At 42.6% G+C, this 12,413-nt stretch overlaps 1 protein-coding gene across 1 annotated transcript in view; it reads left to right on the forward strand.

The window, feature by feature from the left end:
- The window catches only part of SFMBT2 (Scm like with four mbt domains 2), a 101,472-nt gene that overhangs the window by 40,081 nt on the left and 48,978 nt on the right, over nucleotides 1-12,413 (forward strand). The window contains 2 exon segments of the mRNA XM_066318853.1: nucleotides 5,417-5,505; nucleotides 8,646-8,892. Coding sequence (XP_066174950.1) covers nucleotides 5,417-5,505; nucleotides 8,646-8,892 — 336 coding nt within the window.

Genomic DNA, 12,413 nt, shown 5'->3' on the forward strand with positions numbered 1-12,413 from the left:
CGAATGTGTGACAACTTTAAAATTAAAAGAAAATGTCAATATTGTAAGCTTTCTATAGTTTTGCAATATGCTGTTTTGCTTTTAAAAAACTGCATGTCTTGTCACAGAGTCACTGAATGGTTTGGATTGGAAGGATTGGAAGATTAAAGATCATCTTTTTCCACTTCCCTGCCATGGGCAGGGTCACTTTACACTAGACCTTGGATGCTCCAAGCCCTGTCCAATCTTAGTTTTTCTGACTACGTGACCTGTAGCAGATCCCCACTATAATGTCACCTGTCCCTGCTGGATGGAGTGCCTGGAATCCCCTTGTGTTGCCCTTCAGGTGCTCTCCTGCTGATCTGTGATCCTGCTCTCCAGGCTCTGGGCATTTCTTCCTGGCACCAGCAGCTTTATTTTAATGTATCTTAAATGGGTATCTGATTTTTGTATCTAATATATATATATATGTATATCTAATTTGTATGTCTGTATTAAATTTTGGACATCTTGAATGATTTGTTTAGAAATTTAATCTTTAAATGAGGTCCTGCTATTTAATTTATTTCACAGTGGAGGGAGAAGAATTGCCTGGGTTCCTGCCCAGATATAATTCCCCCTGTTAACTATTTTTGTTCATTCCAGTCCTAGGAAAGAGTTAAAATTTTAATGATAAAAATAGTTTCCACACTGAGAGTGTTGTCACTTAGCAGATTAATCTGAAAAATCTTAAACCATTTTATAAAGCTGTTTCAAGATGCTGTTCTTCACATATGAGAAAATTAAAACTCTGCTGTTTAGAGGTTGATGGGTTCCAGAGGGGATTCTCCAGTAGAGGTGACGACAGGTTGCTGGTGATCCTGGGTTATTAAAAAAACCCTAGAAATCCAACATAAAGTGTTTCGTTGTTTTTTGGGGTTTTTTTGTTTGTTTGGTTTTTTTTTTGTTGGCTTTATTTTTTTGGACAAAAAATGGACAAAAATGAGCACAATTATTGCTTGTTGGGCACATGTATCCATGGGGCATGCTGATGTGTTTCCTCAGGAGTAACTTATTTTTAGGTGTTGTATGCCTGCAGGTTATTTATGCTGCCATTCCTTTGTTTTACCAAATGTATTAGTTCAGATCCCTGAGTCTGGTTCTTGCCAATCAAGTGGGTGCCTTGGGGGAAAAAACAGTCACGAAAAGTGAAAAAACAACCATGTTCTTCCCGTTGTCTTGTCGGTCTTTCAGATGTCAGGGTTTTTTTCCTTCACTTTGCAGCGTCCTGTTCTTGAAAAAAAAGAAAGGAAAATGAGAATTTCCATGTAAACCCATGTCCTGAGAGGAGTGGCTCTCAGCAAAACAGCAACTACTAGAAAACTAGATAAAATCCCAGGAGTTGCTAATGTGATAATAGTATCTCATATTCATTGACTGGAGTGCCTGTGCCTCAGTGCTGTCATGGGAGTGTAAATGTGCTTTTAATCTCTTATTTCTCCAGAGAGGCAGATAAATCTGAACCCATTCTGGGCTGAGGCTGAGGCAGGGCACAGAGATTTACAGGGTTGCAGGGAATGAAGCTGCTGTCCTGGCTCTCAGGCACAGGGGGATTGGAGGGGATGGGATGTGCATTGCTCCAGCATTTCCAGCTGCTCTTGCCATGCTTTTCATGGTCAGCACTCACAGAGCAAGGAGAAAGGGCTGGGTTTGAGCAGCTGCTGGAAAAAACCTGATGATAAACACGAATGGTACTTAGCACATCAGCCAGTGAGCAGCTGGCAGCAGCCCCTGCTCCTCAGGTGATGCCAGGTCCATCTGCAGCATCAAGAACAGCTTAGGAAAATGAGACCAACAGGTGGAAGTGAGGAAATGGCAGTGGGTCAGAAGGGAAGAGAGGAAAAGGGGTCAAAGATGTTGTGGGCAAGGTGAATAGAGTAGAGAAAAGTGGGAAGAATTTGAGGGATATTGAACATGATCCATTTTTTGGTGGAGTTCAGGTCTCTGGAAGGGGCACTCAATTTCATAACCTGAGTCTAAATGTTAGAAAGGTCCTTTTTCTTTCTCATTTAAGAATTTGCTGTAATATTTGCCAGACTAAAAGGTGATCTGTAAAATAATTATTTTTTTCGTGGAAGGAGGCAGTGAGCTGCAAGGACCTGGTTTTTTCTTTTGCAGATGTGAGTAATTTCACTCAGGTCTGTTGGGAGTGGCTCAGCCTTCATCAGCCCATCACTGCATCTGGGAACTGCTGCATTCCTACAGCTGCTCCTCAGGAACTGTGGGAATTGAGGGAAATGTGGGATCTTTCTCAGGGGTTTCTGTGGTGCTCTGGATTCAGGTGGATTTTCCTCTGTGTGCTCTTAGTCCTGAATGAGCTCAATCTGGAGCAGAGCTATAGAGGAAGTTCACAGGAATCTTCTGGGAAAATGGATCTATTGAAAGGTGAAGAAAGCCTGGCTGGCTGAAGCCCATGGACCCCTCCTGACTCACTGAATTTATTTAAGGCAGGAAAAAATGCTTTGAAAACAGGAATACTAGTGGAGTTTAGGTCACCATGGAGCAGGATTCTTTACCCTGGCCACCTTCATTTCCCACCAGCTGGCCAGCCAGCTGCAAAAAAAGCAGAGTTCTCCCAGCCTGTCCAGCAGTAGGAGAGGTTCAGTAGAGCCTTTTCCTGTAGCTAACAAGGGAAAATGGGAAATAGTGTTGGAAAGTTCACTGCTTCAGTTCCCAACTGCTGAGTCTGATATGCCAGAGGAGCATCAGCATTTGTGGAGAGGGATGCTCAGGTTGGGCACTCATGCATTGCACTGACAGCTATTCTCATTTAACCAGCAGATTTTCCTTAGTTTGAATATATTTGTTTAACATTTTGCTTGGTCCTCAAAGGCTTTTGCAGATATTGTGATCATTCAGATTCACTTTGTTACTGCTAAAAATTAATATTTGCATTGTGGTGACTTGAACTGTAAAACTGAGAAGGCTGATTGTGCTCTGTAGGCACAGAGGAAGGTACAAATCCCTGTTTCTACAACTTCCAGTGCAATTTATTGCCTCTCAGAGGTTTTCGGAGTTGTTTTATCTATGCCACAAAAGCAGAACAAAATAAAGGAAAACCTTAGAAATTAGATTTGTATGGGAAGGATGGCTCTGAAACCACCTAGAAACTGAGAATAGCTCAGGGTTTTTTGGTTTGTTTTTTTTTTTTTTTTTTTTTTTTTTTTTCAACTGAGCCTGTTTAGGCTGAAAACAGAGGTCACCTTGGGACTTCTGGACTTCAGAAGACTGTAATCCAGATCTGAATGTGGAGAGAGGCATCAGCTTATTCAGATGTCAAACTGTGAGGTGCAAGTCTTTTAAAAAGGACAAGGGATTTATTATTGTTTTTTTCTCTCTGAAAGGCACTCTCTGGAAGGGAGACTGACAGACAGCCAGATCTGTGAATCAGGCACCGTTATGACATCTCCAGTTGGGCATCTGGAAGTGGAAGCCCCTGAAATCTGTTAATCTGTTGTCAACTTTGAAAATCCCATTCTCCCCCCCGTCTCCCCCCAGCTCCCGCCAGCTTGCAAAGTTCAAACTGTGTGCTTTTTATCACATTTGTCATTCCTTGGGAGTGAAGCTCTGGCTTTCAGAAATTTGGCTGACAACTTTGTGGGAGTGAGCCAAAAATCGAGTTCAACTTGCACCTTTCTGTGCTGCACCCAGTGCTGTTCTCCGGGAGAGGCAGAAGTCTGAGCTAGAGGGACTCCAGCCTCATTCATTACTACAATTACTGTCCTCTTCCTGATGCCAGAATTCAGCTTGTTTTCTTTATCCTGAGGTAGGTGGACAGGAACTGATGAGGTGTACACAGGCACGAGTGTTGAGAGAGAAAGTGTCACATCTAAACCATTTCTTCTCAGGCTGTTCTTTCATCTTAAATAATGCAGAGGTCATAAATCTTCTGGAAATCCTGCAAAATCAGTGCTGCAAAAGACTTAGAATGGTTCCAGGCAAGTTCAAACACTGCTCAAGTCCAGCAGTGCAAGGTTTGAGCATTTTAAATACATTTAAATGCACATTTAAAGTAATACAGATATCTAAACTGGATGTATAGCTCAAGCTGGGAGAAGTGGCTTTTGGGGAAGGAGCATGACTCAGAAATGAAGTTGAGGTAAGATGCACAGAGCATGGCTTGTATCTTATCCATGCCCAAGCCTGTGGATTACCATGGGGTAATGGTCTTTAAACGACATATTTAGTTATTTATTCGGAGGAAATGTTTTAATTTTCAAATACTTGTGATTTTTCCCTTCTGTAGGTGTTTCTGAGTTAGCGACATAACAGCACTCCTGATGATTCACTCACATATAAGTAAGATTATTTTGGGGAGAAAGTGAAGTTTCAGATGTAATTTAATTCCCATTTCCAGGCAGGTAGAATTGAAGTCCAATTTCTGTATTTCTGATTGCAGCTGCACAGTGCATTTGAAGAGGCATCTCTGTCTCTCAAACTGAGATTTGCTGAATTATTGCTTTTATGTGTCCACTGATTTCAAGCAGATCTGACCCAGAATGTGAATCTTACAGGCAAAATTTTATATATATTTCAGTTAAAATCTTACAAAACTGCATACATGTCCTAAAGTAACACTGGTTCACAGTGTTTATCTCAGAAATTATTAATTTTTTTCTAAATGAAACAGAAGGTGCTGATAAAGGAAAGACTTTTAAGTCTTTCTTCTTGTTAGTGTATTGATTCAGCAGCTGATATATGATGTTCTCAGGGTTGATTTTTCTATTTTGTTGGAAAAGCACCTGGAGTTTCTGGTCTCCTGTCAAGCAATTGAAAGTTTGTACAGCTTCTTTTTTTCCCAGAGGTCATTAGTGAACATACAAAGAGACTTTATAAATCACATCTGAGCCCAGGTGATAAGCAGGAAACGAGTGGTTACACAAGCAGTGGCCAGTTCTGAATGGGACAGATGGGGCTGATAAGCCATGAAGTTGTAAATCACTGTCAGTGGCTGCAGTGGAGCAGCACCTTCCCTTTTTTGGGGATTTCACTGTGTGCACAGGTTGCCCAAAGAACTGAACAACAAACCAGCTTCTTTCCTGCTTTGAGTCAGAGTTGCATCCAAAACTTTAGAGCTGGTAAATCCCGAGGAGATGTTTATAAAAAGATTATGAATGGTTTGGGTTGGAAGGAACTTAAAGATTATCTCATTTCACCCTCTGCCATGGGCAGGGACACCTCCCACTGTCCCAGATTGCTCCAAGCCCTGTCCAAGCTGGCCTTGGACACTTCCAGGGATGGGACAGCCACAGCTTTTCTGGGCAACCTGTGCTTCATTCCTCTATTAATGAAGAATTTCCTCCTAATAAATACACCAGGTCCACTGTGTGAGACGCACATGGCAAGTCTCTGCAGTCTGCTGTGCTGAGCATTTCTTTCTTTCCCTCCTCTTCCCCAGCAATCAAGGAGAAATACGTGGACTGGACAGAGTTTCTCATCCAGGATCTGACCGGTGCCAGGACGGCCCCTGCGAATTTGCTGGAAGGTGTATGTATTAGATTGCAGTTCCTCTTTCCTCGGTGTGTGTGTGTGCTCCTGGCCCTCAGGGCTGTGTGCTTGTAGTGTCTGTGTGCCAGCCCTGCCCCAAAATCTATGGCAGCAATGCCCGGACTCTGCTGGCTCTGCCTCTGACCCAGTCACGAGGAGTTTGTTTTGCCTTTCGGTTCTTCAGGGAGTTTGGGTGCTCAGAAAAGTCTTGGTGAGGGAAGAGGAGCGTGGAGGGCATCTACAGAAGGGAGAACTCAGCCCTTCAGTGCCCCATTAGATCCATCAAACTGGTGACCTGAGTGGCCAGTCCATGTCTGCCCCATCCCTGGAAGTGTCCAAGGCCAGGCTGGATGGGGCTTGGAGCAGTCTGGTCTAGTGGAAGGTGTCCCTGCCCATGGAAGAGGGTTGGAACTGGAGGATCTTTAAGGTCACTTCCAACCCAAACCATTCTGTGATTCTGTGGCACAGGCTGGAGAGGGGCTTTGGTAGGTTGATGGGGAGCACTGTCAGGTTTATCTTTATATGGGAAGTGCTCCCTCAAGGACATTCCCTCCACCTAAATCCCGCAGTCTCGTTTAGTGAGGAAGTTATTGGGTGAGGTGGCTTCAGAAGAGCAGAAGGGTCCATTTTTGGATGCACCCAATCAGCCAGGAGCCCAGTTTGTGCAGCAGATCCACAGGGTGACTTGCACCTGGGACAGCCTCAGTGTGCCTTGAGATCCTGGATAAATATCCCACAGCTTCACCTTGAAACCACAGGCAGCTTTAGCATCAGGGCCTGCCCTGCTCTCACGTGGATGCTGTGGGGGCATTTGGAGAGGAGATGGGTGGTCCTGCAGGAGCCCCTCAGTCTTTGTCCCTCTGTATTTAGGCTGAGAGTGAGGGCATACAGGAATTTACCTTTGTGAAAGTGCTCATGTTGGCTTGTGGGAAGCCAGTGTGCATCCAGGCACCGCTTTTGATCATTTTTTCCCTGGTCACTTCCACCATCCACAGCTGCATCCTTTTTCCACGTGCCCAAGCAGCATCAATGTACCTGGCAGGGAGAATTAATAGTGTACCATTAGGGTTTTTTTCTCCTCCCATTCTGAGGTATGAACAGCCTTTGCAGACCCCAAATAATCCACATGCCCATTCCGGGACTACTCCCAGGTGGCATATGCAGAAATCTGATGGTGTCCAAGCCCCATCTCTGGTGTGTACCAAACCTCCCCTTTCTGCCGGCGGGGAGGAGAGGCAGCCCCAGGCAGAAAAGCAGAGAGAAAAAACATTGTGTTGGCTTGAAACAGTTTCTGACCCTTTTTCTGGTGTTCTCTGTGCTCAGTGCTGTCTGTGTCGTGCAATGTATGTTGGCCCCTTGTTGACAGATTTGCTGTTCGTGAGTGCTGCAGATTGTTGTTAGACTGGTAAATCAATATGTGGTGCTACTTTTTAAATATTTTTTTTTTAACATGCCAGCTACGCATGTGAAGGGTTCTTGCATTATGGTAAATGTTAATATTTCATGCAAGCTGATTATTAATCCTAGCCATTCAGTTCTCATGGGGTAAGTGACAGCCCATTGGCTTAAAATTTAGCACACAAATCAGGGAAGCAATATTCACTTTGATACAGCCAGGGATTTATTATAATAAGTTAAATCATTACACCACCATTTCATATTAAAGAATATTTTGTTGCAATGAAGCAGTTGTATGAGAGGGAGAAAAAAAATCCACATTAAAGTGGATTTCTGTTGTATTATTAAATTCTGACATTGCGTTTTGCCATGAAATAATATTTGAAGAGATTATACAGATGCTTGCAGCTTGCGCTGTAGAAAAGTAGCTTATTATGGCAAATATATTGTTCTGAGAAATATCTATTAATCATAGAGCTGTTTAAAATTGAACATGTGATAAGCTTTTAGTTAATTTTAATTGCATTTTTTACCATATTTTAATTCTCTTGCCTGATTTTTTGATTAAGAGACATGTATGAAAATCGGTTGCATCTCAAAATTTAAGTATTTTGAATATGCAGTAGGAAAAATAACTTTTTGAAAAATAAGACTTTCTCCTTACTTTGTTTTGTAGCCACCGTTAGAAAGAACCATCCTGGACTGACTCTTGATTTACAGAATTAATATTTTAAAAAGTAATGTGAGATGTTTATATGGTTTAATTAAGTAAAAGTGGGACAAACACACAGGAAAAAAAAACCTTTGTTTTTAATGTATTTTTGCCTTTGTTTAGTATCTCCTTTGGGGACCAATGCTTCCAAGTCTTGGGGTCATTTTAATGCTGCTCTTAAAACCCCGGAACTGAAACATTGCATAAGAACTCAAACTTGTATTTCATAAAAAATAAGAACTCTAACCATTATGTTAAAGCTTGAGAACACAGAGATGCTCATAGTCACAAAACAAAAACACTGAGCCCCAGAGGGGTTGTTCTGCAGAGCATCTCATGGTTTTTTAATGCCTGTGCTTGCAGGTGGAAAGTTACACATGTGTGTAAATGGCTGCAAAACTGGGATCCCAGAAAATAACCACATGGAAGCAGATAACCACAGTCACTGGGATTTCTCAGGCATGGTGGCTTGACCCAGCAAATCCTGTGTGCTTTGGATCCAAACCTGCTGTGGGCTTTGAGCTTTGGAATAACTCCCACAGGCTCATGCGTCCATGGCTGGGGGGGATAATTTGCTCTCCATGCCAGCGGGAATAAGATAAAGCTGATCTTTGGTGAAAGAGATCAGCACACAGAGTGAAATTTCTGGGTCACCTTTTAAATGTTAGGGTCCAGTGCATCAGCTGCAATCAATGAGAATTTGTTTGAAATCCGTCAGTACAACTGGGCTTTGTGTAGTTCAGGAGCATCCTAAATGGTTGTGCCTTACGAGCTGTTCCACCTCTTACTATTCTTTTTTTTGTTGTTGTTGTTGATGATGTCGGTTGAGAAATTAGCACAACTGTTGTTTTCTGTTTTACTTCTGAATTTGCACTTGGAAGACATTGGGTAAAATAGAAGAAGAACAGACTGTTTGCTGATCGCTTGGATGATGGTGTGAAAAACAAAAATAATCTTCTGCTGTCATCTGTTTCCTTGAGAAGTCTTCAAATAAAGTTTAAAATAAGGAGTTTTGCTTCTATTCAAACAGCCTCTGCGAGGAAAAAACCCTGTAGACCTCATTACAGTTGATTCCTTAATAGAGCTGCAGGATTCCCAGAATCCCTTTCAGTACTGGATAGTTAGTGTGGTTGAAAATGTTGGAGGAAGATTACGCCTTCGCTATGTGGGATTGGAGGAGACTGAATCCTATGACCAGTGGTTGTTTTACTTGGATTGCAGACTTCGACCAGTCGGTTGGTGTCAAGAGAATAAATACAGAATGGACCCACCTGCAGGTAAAGAAACCTCCTTGAAATCCTTGAAATACTGTTTCCCTCTGTGGCATTCACTGATGTTTTGGGATGCTCGTGCAGCACGTCTGTCCTTTTCCAGCATTCACATTGCTTCATCAGTAGTTTCTGGCTGTGGCACAAATGGGAAGTGAGATTCATCTAATTTGGAGTTCAGAGTGGGTCAGGTCAACTGTATTGTTTATTAAATAAATTCAGTTCAAGTCTTGGCAAGTCTGTCAGACCATATGAAACATCTGAAGATTACAACTTGAAGAAGAAGCTCTTTAGGGTTGAGTTTAGTGTTCAAACCAGCTTGAATGGAAAGGGATTGGGACTGCAAGTTATGCCAGTCTGGGATCACAGATGGATCCACCTTCTCCTGTATAGATTAACAATCTATAGTTAAGTGTCTAGATCTGTGCCTCATTTTCTTTGTGCTGTGGGTGAAGTTCTTCCATGAGTATTAAATTCCCCTCCTCTGGGAAGGTGGCTTCTGTCCCTCACACCTCTTGAGGGGAGTTGACCCCGATGTGTTCAATTTTTGTGTTCACAAGTTTGTCTGGGACTTGGGTCTTGAGTGCTTTTTGGAAGTGTGTTTTTCTTCACTGGTAGGCAGTAATCAATGTTCCCCATCACTTCTAGATTAGCTGTGAATGCTGGAGACCATGAATGTCACCCACTCTCTTATTTTACAGGGTCTTTTTGTTACAGAGAGACTACTTCTTCATTAACGGTCTCTGAACCTTCTTGGCCTGTATAGGTTTGGTGAATATAGAAATGGCCCAGAGGAGATTTGTGCTTCCTCTTTGTTCATTCCATTTGCTTTCTACTCTTTCCTCCTTTTATGCAGTTGTACATCATTCTCTGTAAGATTCCCCACCCCTCATGCCTTTCTTTTCATTTTTTTCAGTTGTCTTTCTCTAAACTTGTTACTGGGCTCTTTATTTGCTGGAGTTGTTTACTTTTCTTCTTCCCTCTCCTTGATTTAACTTCTAAAATTTCTGTCTCTTGTTCTTACCTGTTGTCATCTCATAGCTGTTCCCTCTCCTTTAGTTTCTCTGGTCATTCACTTTTTAGTCAACATTGTTATTAATAGATTCAATGCCGAGATCTTCTTCCTGACTTACATTGGCTTAAATAGGTTTTCATTACTTTACGTCTCCGGAAGTTGAGCCTTGTAGGAGTTTGCTGAGAAAGGACCCTTCAGATCTGAACTCTTCTGGTTTTGCCCATATCCCCTCCTGATCACTGCTTCTCTTGTGGTCTTTCATTGATCCCCCTTTCTGACCCAAATGTCAGGCTCTGCACTGCAGGGAGTAGCCAGTCAGGAGTGGAAATCTGAGGAGTTTCTGGAGGCAGGAATGCTGGTTGTTCCACTCCTGAGCATTTGCTCTCCACCTAACACAGAGTCACAGAATTGTCAAGGTTGGGAAAAAACCTTTAGGATCTTCTTGTCCAGCCATCCAATGTGTCCATGAGGCACAATGAACTAATGAAGTGTATGAGACATTAACTGACAGGAAAAACACAGAAAAGAAATCCCCAAGTGGCTGGTCTTATGGGATCTGCTTCAAATTAAAGTCTCTGCAGAAGGAGTCTTGGAGCAGTCAGGGAAGCAGTAGTGAGTTGTGAGAGTGAGATTTTGTCAGCAGAGAGCTCTAAAGCAATTCAGGGATGAGGCTATTAAACCACAGACTCAAAAAGTGAATTTTCCTAAGGACTTGAGGCCTGGAGATTGTGTCAGGGATACATCCCATAGTGATATTTTAAGGAAGAGCATTTGGAGTAGGAGGATGTCTGTCCTGTGAAAGACCTGGTGTGGACCTTCTTAGGAAGGAGAGATTCTGTGGGCAGTACCTTGGTTTTTTACACATCAGAGATTAGATTCACCTGCCATGGTGCAGGCATCAAAAGACAGTTCTGCATGAAAAATTGCTTTCTCTTTATAAAAGAGGATGCTAAGGCACAACTAACATAGGCAAGATGAAGTGACATCGTTTTAAACCTTTTTTTTTTTTTTTTTCCGCTCATGGGGGTTGACACCAATGAACACACACCTGGTTGTCCTAAATTCTGAGCATCTGAAGCCAGTTAAGGTGACTCCTTGATTGATAAAGGGAGCAGCCTTAGACTGTGTATCAAAGCTGTTATGAATCTTCTCTGAAGAAAAGCTGAGGATGTGTAGCTGCTCCCAGATCAGGCTGTGTGTCCCCATGCTATCAAACAAGGATGTTTTTGTACATCACTTCTGCAGCTTGTGACAGTGCTTTGCCCACCCTCAACTTGGATGCTACGTACTCACCTTGAGCTTTATTTCCCTCTGTGTCTGAGGTGTGACTTTTCCCTGTTTATCCACCCCTGGCACCTGCCAGCTTTCACTTCTAGGTCAGTCTTTTGAGATGCAGAACATCTCAGATAAAGGAGATCCCATGGACCCAAACAATATTTTGGATGGAGGAGTCTCTTTCCTGAAGCCACCCACATCCTAAGTTAATGTGAAAGAGGGTCCTCTGGGGCTTGGAACTACATGATGTCTAAAGTCTCTTCCAGCCCAAACCATTCAGTGATTTGAAACAGCATCCCAGTTGTCTTCTCCAAATGGACTCAGTATAACTCACAAGCCCATTTAACTGAAGCAAGAGGTGATAGCTTATTTTTCCTTTCAGATGCATGTCTGAATCTGGAATAAGCCTCCTTGCTAGTGCAAATTGGCACAGGCTGCTTGACACAGAGCCACTGACAGCCTGAGCTCAGCTGTTTATGCAGGACGAGATCATTCCCTTTTATTCTACTTTCTGTTTAAAGACAAATTGCCAGTCATTTTAATTGCTCACTACTTGTGAACCCTAATACAAATTGACACAGTACACTTTGTTCAATTACCTGCAGCCCTGGCACTTAAATGAAATGCTTTATGCTCTTTTAACCGTGCAATTTAGTGTCCAAACACTTGCCAGCATAAGCGAGAAGCCACTAATTAAATGTGCACATGATATTCCTTGCTGGCCCTTGAAACCACTGGAGTTGCCTCTGTATCTGGAATTTCATTTACACTGCCCAGAGAAGTTGCTGCTTCACTGATTTTGTTGCTTTCACTGATTTTGGCCGAAGTTGCCCAAAACTCGGCCAGAGTTGCCCAAAATGCCAATTTGACCTTTCCCGTGCTTCACTGGCATCACAATAGAAAATGAGGGTATTTTTCCAGCAGAGAAACATCAGGCACAGGTTTTCTGCACTCGAATTTGCAGCAACAGGCTGGCTGCACTGTGGGGCAAAATCATATTGAGTTAAGTATTCACTTGTAAATTAAACCAAAAACTAAATAAGCAAGGTGAGTTGTCCCCCTCCCTGCACTTCATGCTGGTCAGAATTCTTGCAAGCAAACTATAAAATAATGAACGATTAGATAAAGAGTGCACTTCTTAACACTTGTGCCTGCTGCACACGCTGTAAACAAAGACTTGAAATCTATATTCCCATTAATAACCAGACAGCTGAGGAATTAAAAATACTGCCCTGAAAGG

Source organism: Sylvia atricapilla, chromosome 5 (genome assembly GCF_009819655.1).
Source record: "Sylvia atricapilla isolate bSylAtr1 chromosome 5, bSylAtr1.pri, whole genome shotgun sequence".
NCBI classification, from domain to species: domain Eukaryota; kingdom Metazoa; phylum Chordata; class Aves; order Passeriformes; family Sylviidae; genus Sylvia; species Sylvia atricapilla.